This window comes from Rattus norvegicus, chromosome 14, assembly GCF_036323735.1.
Source record: "Rattus norvegicus strain BN/NHsdMcwi chromosome 14, GRCr8, whole genome shotgun sequence".
Taxonomy (NCBI): Eukaryota; Metazoa; Chordata; class Mammalia; order Rodentia; family Muridae; genus Rattus; species Rattus norvegicus.
Window position 1 is genome coordinate 83,917,861 of NC_086032.1, and position 19,213 is coordinate 83,937,073.

At 43.1% G+C, this 19,213-nt stretch overlaps 1 protein-coding gene across 6 annotated transcripts in view; it reads right to left on the reverse strand.

Moving 5' to 3' along the window:
- The window catches only part of Nf2 (NF2, moesin-ezrin-radixin like (MERLIN) tumor suppressor), an 83,370-nt gene extending 66,967 nt beyond the window's left edge, over nucleotides 1-16,403 (reverse strand). For 4 of the 6 annotated variants that reach the window (XM_063272882.1, XM_063272883.1, XM_063272884.1 and 1 more), the window contains exon 1: nucleotides 15,782-16,400. In XM_063272882.1, coding sequence (XP_063128952.1) covers nucleotides 15,782-15,895 — 114 coding nt within the window. In that variant the 5' untranslated portion in view covers nucleotides 15,896-16,400. Of the gene's footprint in view, nucleotides 1-15,781 lie in introns of all 6 variants that reach the window. The other 2 variants (NM_013193.1, XM_006251188.5) reach the window with 2 other exon arrangements.
- Between the last annotated feature and the right edge of the window lie 2,810 nt (nucleotides 16,404-19,213).

The following is a 19,213-nucleotide window of genomic DNA, read 5'->3' on the forward strand; positions in this document are numbered from 1 at the left end:
TAATGATGATGATAGCTAGATGAGCTTCTGAGTAGAACACTCCTAAGTAATGATTGCAATGAAGCAAGAATTTATGACACTCCTTATTAAAATTCTAATTACACAACTAGGCCTTAAGATACATATTTCCCCCTTTGGTGACACATACTGTTTCCCTTTTTCTAAAAATACCTTAGCAAAGAAATCTAAACCTCAAAGAACCAAAGAAGAAAATTTTCCACAGAACAAAAGGCACTACTAGGAAGAAACAATTCACAGCACTTTAGGAAGCCACAAAATATAGGTTTTAAACTCTGATTCAGTCTTTAGTCTTTCAAAACAAAATAAGTTACTGGTTTTTAGGGAGTAAAAGTCTTTGTGATTGCTGGCATCTTCCCTACCCAAATGGAGAGTGACTACTGGATCAGCAGTGAGCCCAGAGATCAATATTCCAGATCTTTCCTCCTACCACCACAACCAACCTGTGACTTCAGTGACCTAGTTTAAGTAGGCCTAACTCCCCCATGACTGTGTAACCTCAAGATTTTGTGCTGGAGCAAGGGGGATGTACTTGTTTCAAAGTCAGATAACAAACAGATGACAAAGCAAAAAGGAAACAATTATAGAGTTTTAAAAGCAAGATAGAGCCTGTCCTCCAAAAGCCAAGAAGACAGTATCCATCTGAGGATGTTAGCTCACAACATGAGAGCAATCATAGCTCTGTCAAACAGCCATAAACACTTCAACCCGCTGTGTTGAGTAAGTCACTTAACCTCTTCCAGGGTTCAACCTCTGCAGTCATCAAGTGGTCACCCTCTGAGTCCACGAGTTTGAGATGCTTTTGTGTAAATCAGATAGTACTTTTTTCATTGTTGGAATAATTTTCTGTCAATCTTTTAACAACCCATTCTGGTCACTTAAAATCATTTCTAAGAATGTAACTAATACTTAATGCTTCATTGATGTGTACTTTCTGGAACGTTTTCCCTTACACTGGGCTCTGCTAATATGATCCTTATGGCTCACAAGCGGAAGTGGATTATATAGCTAGAATGGTATTGTACACCTGTAATCCCATCACAGGTGGATCAAGAATTTCAGCCAACAGGGACTAGAGAGATGGGTCAGAGGTTAAGAGCACTGGCTGTGGGGCTGGGGATTTAGCTCAGTGGTAGAGCGCTTACCTAGGAAGCGCAAGGCCCTGGGTTCGGTCCCCAGCTCCGGAAAAAAAGAACCAAAAAAAAAAAAAAAAAAAAAAAAAGCACTGGCTGTGGGGTTGGGGATTTAGCTCAGTGGTAGAGCGCTTGCCTAGCAAGCACAAGGCCCTGGGTTCAGTCCCCAGCTCCGAAAAGAAAAAAAAAAAAAAAAGAAAAAAACAAGAGCACTGGCTGTTCTTCAGAGAACCTGGGTTCAGTTCCCAGTACCCACATGGCAGCTCACAGCTGTCTGTAATCCCACTTCCATGGGACCTGACACCCTCACATATATATACATAAAAATGTACATATTTTTTTTAAATAAAGAAAATAGAGTTTGAGCCAACCTTAGCTACATTATGAATTCAAGGCCAGCCTGAGATACATGAGACACATTCTCAAAAGAAAAGAAAAAGAAAAACCCTGACTGCATAGACTGTATTATGAACTCTCTAATTCAACAAAAATGGTAATTATAAATACTGCTGAAAAGTAAAATTTTCATCAAATAACATGCTGTGGAGAATATGCAATTAGCAATGATTACAATACTTAACATACCGAAAATAACAATCCTTACTATTGTAAGGATTGTCTGGTACTGATAAAACATAAGCCTAAGCCAGAAGAGGTGTTGATGCCTGTATCCCTAACACTCGCCAGGAGGCTGAGGCAGAACGATAAAGGACACCCTGAAGCCAGCCTGAGCTACGAGACTGAGCAAAACAAAACAAAAACAGGAAAAAAGATACAACGCTCATTTTTTTTTACATTTAATTTAATTTTAAGAAATTGGGAGAGCCAGGCAGTGGTGGTGCACACCTTTGATCCCAGCACCCAGGAGGCAGAGGCAGGTGGATCTCTGAGTTCAAGGCCAGCCTGGTCTACAGAGTGAGTTCCAGGACAGCCAGGGTTACAGAGAAAACCTGTCTCAAAAAGCTAAAATAAATAAATAAATAAATAAATAAATAAATAAATAAATAAATAAATACATGCATGATGTGTATTGTTCAGACTCTCCCCTGCAAATAAAAAAGAAAAGAAGGGCTGGAGAGATGGCTCAGCGGTTAAGAGCACCCGACTGCTCTTTCAGAGGTCATGAGTTCAATTCCCAGCAACCACATGGTGGCTCACAACCATCTGTAAAGAGATCTGATGCCCTCTTCTGGTGTATCTGAAGGCAGCTACAGTGTACTTATATATAATAAATAAATAAATAAATAAATAAATAAATAAATAAATAAATAAATAAATAAAATTACGTGAAGGGTATTTTCCCTGCACATACTCCTGTACCTGTAAAAGGGCATCAGATCCCCTGGAATTAGAATTACAGATGGTTGTGAACCACCATGTAGCTGCTAGGAATTAAACTGGAGTCCTCTGGAAGAGTAGCCAGCACTCCTAGTCACAGAAACATCTATCTAGCTTCAACAAGGCAAAATTTCATGTGCCTCAACATTAGGCAAAATTATCAGACTATCAAATACAACCAACCCATGGCAAAATATTATCTAAATGGTTATTCCTTCTCGGATATTGTAAATTTAAAAAAAAAAAAAAAAAAAAAAAAAAGCTCCTAAGCCAGACCTCTCTCACAATGGCATGTATTGGGGAGGCTGAGGCAGGAAGATTATAAGTTCAAGGCTTATTTAGACAACCACTATTGACACCCCTATCTTCCAAATAAAAAGTAAAATTAATAAAGGACTAGAGATATAGCTCAGTGGAAGAGCAATTATCAGGCATGCTCAAGGCCGAGGGTTCAATCTCTAGTACTTAAAAACCTCTCAGTGTGGGTCCGGTCCCCAGCTCTGAGAAAAAAAAAAAAAAAGAAGAAAAAAGAAAAAAAAAAAAAAAAAAAAAACCTCTCAGTGACCTGCACCTCACCAGAGCAGCACAGTAGAGCTGGCCCTGGATGTGGGAGCTGAGGATAAGCTGACCCCAAGGGCAGGAGAGCTGGTGGGCTGACCAGCTCAGACACCTCTCAGGTCCAGACACAGGGCTTTGAAATGACCTACCCAACATCTACCCCATCAATGAATTAACTGCTGGAGTACATGAAGGGGCTGGTCCTACAGATCCAAAACTGCAGAAAATCCATGACAGGGCAACAACAGGATATCCGAGAAGAGTCCCAGTGAGGATCCAGTACTCAACGAGTAGCAGGAGCCAGAGGCCTCATACCAGACCAAGTCATTGCAATGAACATTTGTAAGCAAAGAAGTATGGACAAAAGGACATACTGTGGGATTCATTGTGACACACTACAACTTCCACAATAAGATCTGTTTTCTCTGTTGGAGGGGAGGTTGCAAAAGCAGAGAGCAGGTACAAAGGGAGAAGAGATGAGTAGGACTGAGGCATATAATGTGACATTCACAAAGAACCAAAAATAAAGCCTAAACAAATAAACAAACAAAACATCTCAGTAGTAATTGGGACAAAACTCAGTAGTAAAGCAACAGTTAGGTAGGCATGGGTCCAATCTAGAGCATTCCGGCCCTTCAAACAAACTACTGGATAACAGAATCAGTTCATGAAAACCAGTTCATGCAGCACCCAGAAAATTTAAACATTCTGTCTCTGATTCTCAGATTTTTTTAAAGTTTTTTTGAAGATGTATGTATGTATGTATGTATGTATGTAGATGAGTACACTGTAGCTGTGTTCAGACACACCAGAAGAAAGCATTCGATCTCATTACAGATGGTTGAGAGCCACCATGTGGTTGCTGGGAATTGAACTCAGGACCTCTGGGAGAGCAGCCAGGGCTCTTAACCACTGAGCCATCTCTCCAGTCACTGATTCTAAGATTTAACATTGACCTTAGCAATACTAAAGTACAGTAATGGGTAGAGTTGATAAAAAGTTCTGTAGAAGGGTGAGAAGTACTAAGGTCTGAAGACTTTAGCAAAAATATTTATGAAACTGACTTAATCAGAAATCAGCAAGAGTAAATAGCAGATAAAGGCACTGCTGGGGAATTTACAATGGCAGACCTATCCACAATTCCTGTTCCATACATAATTACTTTGATTCAGTGTTATCTGAAAGTCACACTAACAAACTACTGGAGTCCGAAGACCGTAGGTAACAAGATGACAAAGAGTTTCTGTGAATTTCCCTTATTTGGCCCGAATAGGCAGAGGGAAAAAAAAGTCTTAGCAAACTCGGTCTCTGTCTCCACCTAGTGGTGCCAGAGACTCGACTGGGACAAGCAGACTGAGCCTCTCAGAACCCTCTACTATTATAGTTTAGGTTTAAGACCTGAGATGTCACTCAGAGAAAGAGGAGGGCTTGCCTATGGTAGGTTTCCCTCTCCAACACAATAAAAACAAGCTGACTTCTTGAAGCCAGCACTACTAACAATTTTCTGTATACTAAAAGTATTCCTAAAATGTGGATTTAGACTCTAAGCTACACAAGCACACACAGGAGGATAGAACACATCATCCTGAAAACCAGAGAAGCCTCACCAGCTAGCTAGAACGATCAGTAGCTCTGAGAAAATGCAGTTCTAAGTCTCAAATGCTTTAAACTCTGAAATTATAACTAAATAAGTACCAAACAATGTTCTCAGACAATAGCATAGAACTAGCACAAATCACTAGTGGAGTCATAAAAAAAAAAAAGGAAAAAAGAAAGAAAGGAAGGAAGGAAAGAAAGAAAGAAAGAAGGAAGGAAGTAAGAAAAAGAAGAAAAAAGAAAGAAAGAAGCTGAGAGTGTGGTATATGCCTGTAATCCCAGCACACTGGAGGCTAAAGCAGAAGGATCCAGAAAGAAGCCAGCTGAGACTGCACAGCAAGATGCTGTCTCACAAAAATGGAAGGAGGGAATCACTGTCCTAAGGCAGACACTGATGCTAAGGGCCTTTGAAATGTGACTTCTTCTCTTTAGTGTTAGATGAACAACTAGGGGAGGAGGTTCAAGGGCCCAAAAGAGCTCAGCCTAGACACCAGATGTTCAGAGCCCAACTCAGGGCTCTCGGTGATCTTATACACGTGACAGAGAACCACATATGGAGAAGTTGTGTAGCCCTCCAGAGCCCAGCTGTAGCCAGGTTTGCCCAGCCAACTCCCTGCTAGACCTTGGTACACATTAGACCCATACATCTGTCTAGTTTTGTATCAGCACTCACTGATATTCATGTTTCTAAGAAAGGTTGTTCTTTGTTGTTATGTTTTGTTTTAAAGGGACAAACCCGTATTATGTTACCCAGGATGGTCCCAAAATCCTGGTTCAAACAATCCTCTTGTCTCAGCCTCCTAAGTAGCTGTCACACTACACAGCTTCTATCCCAATTTTAATGTGATTTCAAATCCAAATATTTGTTGTTTATCTGCATATACAAAAACTTATGTATTCCATCTCTCTCTATCTGGATCATGAACACCTTGAAAAACTAGTACCTTTCCTCAGTTTCTCAGTCTGTCGGTCTCCCTGTCTGTCTGTCCATGTCTTTTCCCCCTCACCCCCATAGGAGTTCCTCTAAAACTCTGAAAGGAGCCATGAACTTCAATGTGCCTGCAGTCCTCTTCCTCTTACTGTACAGAAACTGTATTCTGTCAGTCTCAATTTGGGTTCCTCTAAAACTGAACTAATGGAGACACTTGGAGGGAAGGGAAAGGTGAACTTCTAAAATGTTAAAGAAAATTAAACCAATGCTGGGGGTGTAGGGCCTTGGTAAAGAGCTAGTCTGGCATGCTGCAGGCCCTGGGATCCAACCCCAATAGGCAAAGAAAAAGAAACAAGGTACCAGTTGATATCTTTGTGGGCACACCACATGTTTTGGACAGGTTGAATACCAAGGAAGAACCACTCTGACCATAAAGAATGTGAAATATGCATCTAGAAAATACTTAACTATTGCAAAATAAGCTTTACTTTAGGCCAAAAGCATGAATTCCAAGCTGATCATGGGCAACTGAAAAAGATTCTCTTATAAAAAATGCTCAGGTGATCCAAAGGACAAACCAGACATCAAGGCAATACAGCAAAGATGTCATGTCATTACCCAACAAAATCTAAGCCCACTGGCACGTTTACAAAATGGCATTGAGATAGAATCTTATACCAAGTTCAATAAATAATGACAAAGACAAATAAGCTGTCTCTAGTAATAAGTTCTTTCGACAGACTGTTATTTCCACTTTTCCTATTTACCAAACACTTAAGTTTCCTTCTTTCCACTTGGAGACTCCTACAGAATGTCACACATGGTAGAGAAAGGGCTGCCTGTTCCTACTGACACGCCTGGAAGACTGGTTCCCTGCATTCAAATCCCAGGCCCACCTTTCAGCAGCAGTCTGACACCCAGCACAAAAGAAAGCCTGGATAGCACATACATGAATTACTAGTGTCCTTGTGCCAGGCCACAAGGGAGAAGGGCGTTCCAGACCTATACAGAGGCTCTGTGAACAGAAGCTGAGAGAGAGGAACTGGGCCAATGGGCTCAGAGCAAAGTGTGTGTGACGAAGTGTAGGAGAGGCTGAAAGAATCAAAGAAATGGACAGGGGCTCAGGACATAGCTCCATTTATTCAAAAGCCCTTGTACACGTTTACTTTGTGCCAGGTATTGGCCTAGTATTTTCCCCAATAACTCCCTACAAGAAAATCACAATTATTCCCATCTTACAGATGGTCCAAGAGAGAAGTAAAGGAATGAGTTCCTCAGAGGCAGCACCAAGGACCAAGTCCCCCAGTCTATGATTCAAGGTCATCCTCTGCTACACTGCAAGTTCAAGGCCAGCTTGAGACACCTGAGTCCCAGCCCTAGAACCCATGTAAAGATGGAAGGAGAGAGCGGAGTCCACAAAAGCAGTCATCTGGCCACCATACGTGGACTTTCCATATATGCCCTTTCATGCCAGTAATACTTTTTTAAAGTTTAATTAAAATAAAAAACTAAAACTAGGGGCTGGCTCGGTGGTTAAAAGTTCTGGGCTGCTCTTCCAGAGGTCCTGAGTTCAATTCCCAGCAACCACATGGTGGCTCACACCAACTGTAATGGGATCTGATGCCCTTTTCTGGCACGAAGTTGTACATGCAGATAGAGTACTCATATACATAAATAAGTAAGCTTAAAAAACAAAAAACAAAACTAGCCATGTGGTGGTAGGTTCGTACACCTTTAATCCCAGCACTCAGAAGGCAGAACCAAGGAGATATCTGAGCTTAAGGGCAGCCTGGGCTACAGAGTGAATTCCAGGACAGCCAGGGCTACACAGAGAAACCCTGTCTCATAAAACAAAATAAAACAAAATCCTAAAATTAAACAAAAATGCTAGACAACAGAAATCTTCCAGCTTTGTCAGAAGCTTATGGGGACACTACCACCCATGTAGAGCACTGTTGACTGGGACATAATATGGCTGGTGGTTTTAGTGATGTGTCCTCCTTGAATCAACAGTGGTTCCACTGAGACATTAAGTAAGCTATTTATCCTGTCTACTCCTGTTTCCCCATTGGAAACAAAGTAAATAATAACACGCATGTCCAAACACCTTGATCACTACTAGGTGATGGGGACTACCTAGCCTGTGTGGGAACACAGGCTATTTATTCTTGAATGAATAAATGAAGCCCTGTTGTACCAAATGGAATCATGCATTTTAACCACTGAGTACTGTACATCAAGCAGTCATTGCTATTCCCTAGTTCTTCATCCCACTAAAGGGCAGGGACCAAGTCCATAAAACAGCAGCACTAACCAGAATGCTGCCTGCCTCCCCACCAGCTCATCCTTCTTCTGACCTGTTCAGACCACAGACCATTCAAATCACTGCCTTATCCATAGGACACTGGTGGCAAGAGAAGAACAGTCTTTGTCCTGTAACAGGTCCTTAGTGCACACACATGCAGTTCTAATATCCTACAACCTATAAAATAGCAACCATAATTCTGTGTTATTATATGCCTATGTTTCTGTAGGAATAAAGACTATACTAGAAATATCAGAATGATTCCTTCTGTTTTCCCCTCTTTGAAGGTTCTCCGTTATGGACAAACTATGTCTACTTGTTATATGGTATAATGACCTGTAATGTTGGCATTCAGTTGATCATAACCCCATTTGGTTGTGGTAAAAACATTTAAGAAGCCAACCAACATGAGAAGGCTTTGTTTTTTACGTAATACAGTATTAGAATATCCCACAACTCAATTTTGAGAAATTTTTCATGTCTGACTCATCTCACTGATAGATTGAATTATTAGAGTAAAATTCCAGCCTAGATAAGAAATAACATAACCGTTTAGCCTCCTGGCAAATTACATTCAGCATCCACTTTCTCAAGATGACAAATATCAAATCTCTCAAGTGGAAAAATCTTCTAGAGCAACAAGCCAATTGTGCAATGCAGCAAATAGATCAAGAGAGTCCACCCCATCTCTGCAGCAAAAGTCCTGAATGTTCTGTCATAAGGGAGCATGACTCACATGGCAGCTACCACCGGCTCCAAAGTCGCGTCCTTCTGGGAAGGCCACTGCCATTTGACCTTAACAAAGCCAAGAGTTCTACAAATACTGGCTTTCTTTTTCCCTAAGGTATCTGCCATCTCCTTGCATAAACCCTTGCATAAACTTGGCACAAAGACATGGCAGAGAATGAGACGATTTGCTTCTCTGAGCTCTAATACCACAGAACAAACTATTATTACTTTTAACAAAATATTCAAACATCATTTATAAGCGGTGTTTCCACTATAATTTGAAGTCTTAGGAAGATGCAATGACAACAAAAACCGCAACAGGGAAGTGCTCAAAGTGATGCAACCCTCCTACTTTAGGCCAGCTACAGCCTCTCTGCTGCCTCTTTCTGGGGAGACTACGCATCACACATCCTTGTGGCAAGTGTGCAGGGTCAGTACTATTGGTCCCACTTTACTAATGTGGAAACTGAGGTCTATAAAGCTCAGTCCAAGCAGAAGTGGGTAGGGAAAAGGGCGAACTTTAAGTCTCAGTCTATCTTATTTAAACTCCATGTGCTTTCTATTACTGTTCTGCTACTCAAATTGTGTTCACTGGACCAGCAGCATTGGCAACATCTTGGCTGGGTGGTGGTAGCACTTGGGAAGGCAGAGACACTCTCTGGGCTCAAGGCCAGACTGTTGTACAGATCCAGTTCTAGGATAGCCAGGGCTACACAGAGAAACCCAGGTTTCATTGCCATCTTCATGTCATCTGTGTGCCATCAAAGTTTGAAAGTTGGGCTGGAGAGATGGCTCAGTGGTTAAGAGCACTGACTGAGGGGTTGGGGATTTAGCTCAGTGGTAGAGCGCTTGCTAGGCAAGCGCAAGGCCCTGGGTTCGGTCCCCAGCTCCGAAAAAAAGAAAAGGAAAAAAAAAAAAAGAGCACTGACTGCTCTTCCAGAGGTCCTGAGTTCAATTCCCAGCAACCACATGGTGAATCACAACCATCTGTAATGGGATCTGATGCCCTCTCCTGGTGTGTCTGAAGACAGTGTACTTACATATAATAAAATAAATACATAAAAGTTTAAAAGCTGCTATACTGTTATGCTTCTCTAACTGCTACTACTATTATCCCTTCCTACAGACACGCACAGTGTTCTCGTTGGGGGGAGGGGGAGGTGGTAGGGGTGGACATTTAAAGTTTTTTTTTTTTTTTTTTTTTTCCGGAGCTGGGGACCGAACCCAGGGCCTTGTGCTTCCTAGGTAAGCGCTCTACCACTGAGCTAAATCCCCAGCCCCCAGGGGTGGACATTTAATGTTTGAAAATATTTTTGTCTCTCCTTGGGATGGATGGATGGATGGATGGATGGATGGATGGATGGATGGGTGGGTGGGTGGAAAGGATCAAAAGCTGGAGGACTTGAATCAATATCCTATAATGCCTGTAGGTCTGGTAGCCTAAGCCTGTAATCCACACTCAGAAATCATTACAAGTCTGAAGCTAGTCTAGACTACAGAGTAAGTTTCAGGCCAGGAAGTCCTACATCTGGGCTGGAGAGATGGCTCAGCAGTTAAGAGCACTGACTGCTCTTCCAGAGGCCCTGAGTTCAATTCCCAGCAACCACATGGTGGCTCACAGTCATCTGTACTGGGGATCCAATGCCCTCTTCTGGTGTGTCTGAAGACAGCTACAGTGTACTCGCATAAATTAAATAAAGAAATTTTTAAAAAGTCCTACATATAAATGAAATAAATAAATTAAAAAAAAAAGAAGTCCTACATAGAAAACACTGTTTCAAAAGAACAAAAAAAACAAAAAAAAAAAAACTGCAGTGCACAGTATTGCTTCCCCTTACAAAAATTACCCAGTCCAAACATCAGTAGTGCTAAACTGAGACACCACACCCTAGTTGAACATACTATCTGTTATTTTTTTTCATCTACATATCAGTTTTTAAGGATGGCTTTTACTATTTTTAATTATATATAAATGTAGGGATATGAATGTATGTGAGTCCAAGTGCACATGAAGGCTAGGGGCATAGGATCTGTCTAGAACTAGAGTTACAGATGGTGCTAGAAATAGGAACCAAAGGGTCTTCTGCAAGTTGCAGAAGAATATTGTCTGGTTTTTTTTTTGTTGTTGTTGTTGTTGTTTTTTCTTCCCAGACACGGTCTCACTGGCTATTCTGGAACTATATAGACAAGGCTGTTCTCAAATCCACTCTGCCCCTGACTCCTGAGATTAAAGTGCCTTTTGCGATTAAAAGTGTATGCCACTTGACCAGCCAGGACATGTTCTTAACCACTGAGGCATCTCTCCAGCTGAGCATGGAGACACATGTCTATTATCCCAGCACTTGGAAAATAAAAGCAAGAAATAAGTAATTCAAGGTCATCTGCAGTTAGATACCAAGTTCAAAGCCAACCTGGCCTATATGAAACCTTGGGCTGCTTATTTCTCCAAAAAGAACAAACAACTCAGTGGACTCTCATTTGCTATCAGGCATGAGGTCCTATCTTCAGGACCTGTAAGCGTGCCTATAACATCCCTATAAGTGTGCCACATGCATGCAATGCCCACGGAGGCCAGAAGACGGCATCAGATCCCCTGGCACTGAGTCACAGGAGGTTAAGAGCCACCATGTGGGAGTGGGAAGCAAACCTGGGTCCTCCACAAGAGCAGTGAATATTCTTCACCACTGAGTCTTCTCTCTAACCCCTGGTTTCATAGTTTTAGATCTTTTTAGTAGCTGCTCTAAAGCTTATCATATAATCTTGACTTACTAAAATCAACTTCAGGTTTAAACTAATTTAAGTGAGTCAGAAATGTTCTGCTGTGGTATTAGTATATACACTATCAAATTTACACGCACAGTAACTCACTATTACAGAGATTTTTTTTCCATCTGTAGTCATTTCCTCAGTCTATTATAGCTTTGTTCCAACACATCTTTTCTGTGTTATTGTTAGCTCATGTGTAATACATACATGCTATATGCCCAGCATTATATGCACTTGGACAATCACATAATTACCTCTACTATTTTCTCATGTGAATTATTGTCTGAGGTCTCCTACTTTCAGCCTAAAGAACGCCTTAACACTTTCTTGTAAGGCAGGACCTTGAGCAATAAATCCTCCTTTTGGTTATCTGTTGTCTTCATACACCACTCTACAATGACCAAACTATATCCAACTTTGCTAGATATAATTCTTAGTTGGTCTTCTATTTTGTCTTATTCATTTTTTTTTATTTTGTTTTTTAGGACAGAGTTTCTTTGTGTATCCTTGGCTGTCCTAGAACCTGCTCTGTAGACCAGGTTGGCCTTGAACTCAGAGATTCACCTGCCTCTGCCTCCCTAGTACTAGGATTAAAGTCATTTGCTGCTGCCGCCAATGTCTTTCTTCTCATATTTCAAATTTATAACTGGGGTCCCTCTACTGAGTATTTTAGTTCAACTACTGTACTTTTCAGCTCTAGAACTTTCACTTGGTTCTCTTTTATAATTCCTCTCGTTAGGAATTTCCTTTTGATTTGGCAGTATTATGGTACCTTTCTTTTTTTTTTTTTTTTTTGGTTCTTTTTTTCGGAGCTGGGGACCGAACCCAGGGCCTTGCGCTTCCTAGGTAAGCGCTCTACCACTGAGCTAAATCCCCAGCCCCGGTACCTTTCTTTACTACTTGGTGCTTCCCTTAAGTTCTGGGAATATATTTATAATGGCTAAATCTTGTGTGTGTGTGTGTGTGTGTGTGTGTGTGTGTGTGTGTGTGTATAGATGTGTACATATGTGGTACACAGTGCATATGGATATTCAGAGGCCAAAGGTCAATATCAAGTATCTCCCCCCCTTTTTTTTGGTGGCAAGGCCTCTCACTGAACCTGGGGCTAAATGATTTAGTTAGACCAGCTGCCCAGCAAGCTCCAATGAGCCGCCTCCAGCACAGCTTTTACATAGGTGTTCAGGATCAAAACTCAGATCCTCATACTGTCATGGCAAGCAGTTTATGGACTGCACAATCTCCCCCAAAGCCTTTTTTTGTTAATCTGACCCCTTGCTCACTCTTACCTCTGTAGCTAGCATCCTCACATCTTCCCTTGCATGGGCCATACCTTCCAGTCCCTTCGAATATCTCAGTTTTTACTGTTTTGGACATTTCAGATAATATATTTTGGTGACTCAAGTGCCCCTGTCAAGGCTTTTATTTGGTGAGGAAGGGGCAGTGGTGAGGAAGGGGCAGCACTCTATCACTGTCCTTGAGTTTTTGAGGCAAAAGTTGGCCTTGACCTCTCCATTTTCTGCCTCCCAAGTGCTAAGATTATAGACACAGACCATCAAATCTATCTTTAAGTCTTACTATTTATTGTTTGAATGATTTTAAGAAAAATCTATCTACACAGTGTGAAAGCCTATACTATTTCTCCACAGGGAGGTGTTGCTTTGGATAGTTACCTTGAATGACATGGTTTTAGTCTTCTCTTCCATGACCATGCAACCGTTACATTGTAACATTTGTAACAATGCCCTAAGGCACAACTCATACACAAACCAGTCGACTGAATTATGGTTACTCTGAGGGAACTGCTCCTGAGGTGAATGTTTGATATTCATGCTTACCTAAGGAGGATCCCCTAATAATTTCTTGCAAATTGGAAAACCTGTAGTCCAGGTTGTATCTTCAAACAATCCAATCTTCTTGCACTAACACCTAGTATTCTCAAGACTGCCTTCAGGTATGGACTTTCCCACTGTGCTTCTGGTGAATTATTTCCTTTGGGGGAAGATTAGGACAATCTGGGTTTTGCTTGTTTTTTGGGTTGACTCTTGGAGCACCTGAATGTGCTCTATTAGAGCTCTATAGAGCTCTCTATGTCCTCTATTAGAGCTACACCCCTAGTCAGCAACTTTAAGTCCTGCCTGGTCCACTCCTCATGCAAAAGTCATTGAACCAGGATTCTAGAAATAGGTAAGGAGTTAATGCAAGCTTTTTTCTGAGTTGTCCCACTCCCCACCAAATTGAGGATTGAGTCTTTAGTAGAAAAACACAGCAGGGAGAGGTTGCAACTCGCTTTCCCTACCATCAAATAACCAGCCACCTGGTGCTGGAGCAGTTAGGTCCTAAATTACCTCAGTACACCACATCCTGTTCCACAAGTAGTAATTGAATAGAAAAAAAAAGGCCCTATGATCCAAGTGCACTTCCTAGGACTTAGCCTCAGCAACAAGTAGAGGAATCTATGTCACCGGAAGGGGAGAGCAGCATCAACGGTCTTGATTCCAACTACCGCCTCTCTCCTTACTGTGTCCCCATTCTTGCTGCCTTTGGTGGTCACGATTACAACCATTTCCAAAGGTTGTTTTGAGAAGTGTCTTTACCAGTTGTGGCTGAGTGTGTCAGTGGAGTTGTGATTCTGTCCTGCTTACGTCAATCCTATAGAAGAGGAAAGCTCAAGAGCTTCATTCCAACAGAATCCCACACAGCTGAACTGACTGACCAGGTAGCCATGTGTAGAAACAAGCTGGCCACACCTGACTCACTGTCACTGCCTGAGAGTCAGTATCATACTGGCTCAAAGTTCAGTCTAAAGTTCAAAATCTTGAGGTATTCTGCATAAAGGAAAAATTGAGGGTTTTTTTTTTTTCCACCTTGTAAAAAAGAGGCTTTCACCACCTTCTGTAGCCCAAGCTGGACTTGACCTCTCACAATCCTCTCTGGCTTGCTTCCTAAACGCTGCATTTGCAGGTGTGTGTAGACACACCTGGCTGAAAATATGTGTTAAAAAATGAACAGATAAATATATAAATAAGAAAGATGGGGGTTTCGCTCAACCATAAACCAATCGAACAACTCTGCCATCAGATACCAGATGAATACCCTTCAATTCAATTCTGACACACTCTTCTTGGAAAGTTATATCTCACTGATAAAAGTGTCAATAACACAAGACTGCCTTCTGTCTCTGAGGCCAATCACAAGCTTCTGAAGCTACAAACTCAAGGGCCACAACTCCCTCACAGAACTTATTAAAAAACACTCATGTTTACCTATTTTTTTCATAGGATATTACAAGGGGCACAAGCTATTACAAGATGTCTTTAAATCCATCAGGTAAGGCATACGGGAAACAGTGCAGAGTTTATACCCACTCCTAAAGCACATGTTCATCCTTTCAGGAGTTTATGGAGACTCAACTATATAGGCATTGTTGATTAAGTCGTTGACTAATAGAGATCAACTTAACCTTCAGTTCCACCTTAAGGGAAGAACTGAGAAGTCCCAATTAAAGATCCTTTCTGGAAACCAGGCTGATTTCTAAAACTACAATACTATAACCTGGCAATGTCATCCAACTCATTAACACACACACACACACAAAACCCTAATACTTTGGAGTTTCCAAAGATTTTTAGAACCAATAGGCCAGAGAACCAAATCAAGTATATCCTAGAGTCACAGATACCTATCTGACTAGCTTTTCTGTTGTTGCTTTCTTTGTTTGTTTCTTGAGAGTGAAATGTGTAAATGCCTGACACTTAGCAAGTGTTTAGTGTTGTGGATACAACCCAGTGATGGGATGCCTGCAAAGCATGCACAAGCCCCTTAAAACGCGCGCGCGCACACACACACACACACACACACACACACACACACACACACACACACTTCAACAAGTCATAGCTGTTATCACCATGTTAGAAACTAGGGAAAGTAAGTGTAAGTCATTCTTTCCTCCAAGAGTTTTTCCCAAGAACTTAAAAATCTGGAACAGGGAAAAGTACAAATTTCCAATAAAACTAGGTGTAACTTTTAAGACCTAGGGAACACAGTTACCTAGTGAAAAACTCCCTGGAGTTTTAGGCGCGAGTTCTACACACTGTAAACCAGTTCGTTACTACAGAAGAGTCCAGAGTTTTCCAGTAACAAATGAATGAAAAAAACAACCTTCAGGAAATGCCAAAACCAAGAGACCCACTTTAAAAAAAAAAAAAAAAAAGCAACAACTAGCTTATAATCTGGCCCTAGAAAGCCGCTTCCGGCTCCAGATGAAACACACGGAATCCTTCAAGCTTCCACCTCGACTGTCACCGCAGCGAGGGCACCCCATGGGTAGGGACGCACGCCGCGGCCAGACAAGCAGAACTCCCGCGGCTCTCCGCTCATAGCCCGTCGGGGCTGGCGACCGGTTACCTCGCAGTTGAACTCCATCTCGGCATCCATGGTGACGATCCGCACCGTGAATGTCTTGGGCTGCTTCCTCTTGAGTGAGCTGAAGCTCATGCGGGAAGCGATGGCTCCGGCCATGGCGCGGGGTACTGGCCTGGGACCCCCTTACCCCTAGGCCCGCGTTCTGGGTCTCTTAGCCCCCCTGGAGTAGCTGCACAGGCCTCAGGGCCACCATGGTGGCCGGCTGGCCGGCAGGAGACAGACCTAGGCTGCCTGGGTCCCCAGCGGCCAGCATGGGCCGCGAGGACCCGGCTCTGGCTCTGACGCTGGGGGTACGGGACGCCGGCAAGAGCGGGCGCGGCCCGGAGCTTGGAGATTCGGGCTGGGGACGCCGGGGACGCCTCTTAGACAGAAATCCTAGACGGCAGTGGCGCCGACGCCGGGCCTCTCAGCGACCCACGGGGGTCGCGGGGCCGCGCAGTAGTTGGGAGCGCACACGCGCGTGCGTGTCTGTCACCGGCTCCGCTCCGCGCGCCCTCGGGAAGCGTCCTCTACCAACCCCCACCTCAGCGACCCGCCGGGTCCCCGCCCCGCCCTCAGGACTCCTAGAACGCTACACACTGATGCACCCTAACCCATTTTTTCAAGACTCTGTGATTGGCTGGAACGCCCAAGGAAGCGGGACTTCCGTTTCGTCCCGCCTCCTCTAGACCTACTCCACCAATTGAAAGTTGCACTAAACCAGGGCCGCCGGTCTGTTCTCGGCGTTGAGTGGCTGGAGAGGCGGTCACTCCGAACGCTTTTGTTCGTAAAGTATACTCCTACTCTAGCAAGACTGGTTGAGGAGGTGCAGGCGGCTCCTTTCCCGGGAAACCTGTAGAGGCCCGGACAGCACCGCACGAGGTACTGTCGAGGTACTGTCGCGGGTCAGTGAGAGACTCCGTCCATCGAAGTGCGTCGCCCCAGAGCATCAGTCGTACCTGGGACACCCGGCCGAAATTAATTTTTGACACTTAATTACATGTACTGACCTGTATTTTTCAAACTTTAAAAACACGTAGGAAGGAAGGCCTCTTAAATTGCCCCGACTTGCCCGCCTGATCCTTCAGCTTCTCATTAAGGGAAATTACCGCAGGATTCATGAATTCATGATTGTCCTTACTTTACAAAATGGCTGAGGAGTTGAAACTTGCATAATACATAAAGAACGCTTTAGGGGGGTATCTGACACATACTAGGTTGAATCCTATGAAACTAGGCTAAAAGTAGATCAAAAAGAGTGAGAAAAGTGAAAGAATTTTCATTTTAACTCTTTTTTCTTTTTTCTTTAATTTTCTTTTCTTTTTTTTTAATTTCCAGCCTCATACTTGCAGTACCTAATGTCATCAAGTGTATAATATGCTTAGGAGAATTTCAACTATCTGGGGAGTTGTAGAGTTTTTACTTGTTTGAAAGACACATGTCCCAGTCACTGCTGCTGTGAAGAGACACCATGACCACATCCACTCTTATCCAAGAAAACATGTAATTGGGGACTTTTGCTTTTTTACAGTTTCAGATGTTTATCCCGTTATCATCATGGTGGGGATCATGGTAGTTTGCGTGGTAATGGAGCGGTAGCTGAGAGCTAGCTATATCCTGATCTAAAGGCTTAGAAAGTAAGACAGTGGGGTTTGCCAAAAGCTTTTGAAACCTCAAAACCCACCTCTAGTGATAGACTTCCTTCAACAAGGCCACACCTCCTTTTTTTTTTTCCTTTTTTTTTTTTTTCCCCCCGGAGCTGGGGACGGAACCCAGGGCCTTGCCCCTGCTAGGCTAGCGCTCTACCACTGAGCTAAATCCCCAACCAAGGCCACACCTCCTAATCCTTCTAATTCCTTCAAACAGGGCCACTCCTTGGTAACCAAGCATTCAAATATATGAGCTTGTGGGGCCGTTCTTATTTAAACCACCACAATTTTTATTTCTGTGTATAAGTGTTTTACAGCACACACGAGCGTCCCATTCAGACCTGGCACTCATGCCAGAAGAGGGTTCTAGACTCCACCCTGAAACTATAATTCAGGCAGTTGTTAGCTCTCACACGGGCGTTGGAAACTGAACCTAGGTCCTCTTGTCCTCTTAAGCACTAAGCCACCTTTCTGACCTTTGTCTGTCTGCTTTTGAGACAGGGTCTCCCTGTGTTATTTGGAGAACCCTAGAACATGTCCTCCACCTCAGCCTTTGAAATGTCTTAAAACTATAGCCCTGGTTACACACCTTTAATCCCAGCACTTGGGAAGTAGAGGCAGGTAAATTTCTGTGGGTTTGAGGCCAGCCTGGTCTACAGAATTACAGGACAGCCAGTGCTACACAGGAAAAAAACCCTGTCTCAGGAAAAAACAAACAAACAAAAACAAAAGCAAAAACCTACAGCCCTGGCTTGACTTCAGTTTTTTTGGTGGGGAGGGTTTTGTTTTGTTGGCCTTGTTCAGTTTTATGTGTTGTTTTGTTTGGTGGGGGGCAGGGTCTCTCTGTGTAGCCCTGGCTGTCCAGAAACTCAATACGTAAACCAGACTGACGCTGAATTCAGAGAAGTCCACCAACCTCTATCTCCTGAGCGCTAGAACAAGGGTGCATGCCACCCCAGCCCAGCTTAAATTCTATTTTTTTTTTTTTTTGGTTCTTTTTTTCGGAGCTGGGGACCGAACCCAGGGCCTTGTGCTTCCTAGGTAAGCGCTCTACCACTGAGCTAAATCCCCAGCCCCTTAAATTCTATTTTTAACTGGTTCTCGTGGTCCCACGGAGACAACTGCGTGTATTTTGACTAAACAATAAGCACCCCGTAAGTGTTATCTCTGTAGCATCCTCCCTGCTCTGACCTTAGCAAAACCAAGGCCCAGTATGATAGCATCTCATGCTTGACCCAGATCTTGAGAGACAGAGCTAGAAATGAGACCTAGCCCTGCTCTGGGCCAGAACCGCTGGCTTTACCACTGTGCTATGTAGTGCTCTAAACTCTCCCTGTTGCAGCTTCAAAAAAATATGGACTGGGAATGGGGCCAACAAGGACAAAGCCTAAGGATTTATAGGTACCAAAATGGGTCATAATGGAGCCCATTTTATATGCATAAAAGTTTAAGAAGCAATACATAGATAACACGATTGGAATTCTGTGGTACTTATTAGACATCGTTGCTAGAGCCGCCCTGGAGCACAAGTCTTGCTCTTCTGCGAGAGATCCCAGGAGGACTAGGACACAGCAGCCAGGGCCAGTTGTTGACTGGACCCGCCAGAGAGGCTGCCACCAAAGTGATCCTTGAGGATGCTATGGGCTTGGCCAGAGTCACCTTTCTTTTCATGGCTTCAGTGCTTCCCTGCAGGCCGGAGAACCGGGTTGGATTCTTCCCTGGGCATCCTGCAGAGACAACAAATAACGCACAGATGCTGCCAGTAAATAAGTGATCTCGAGACCGA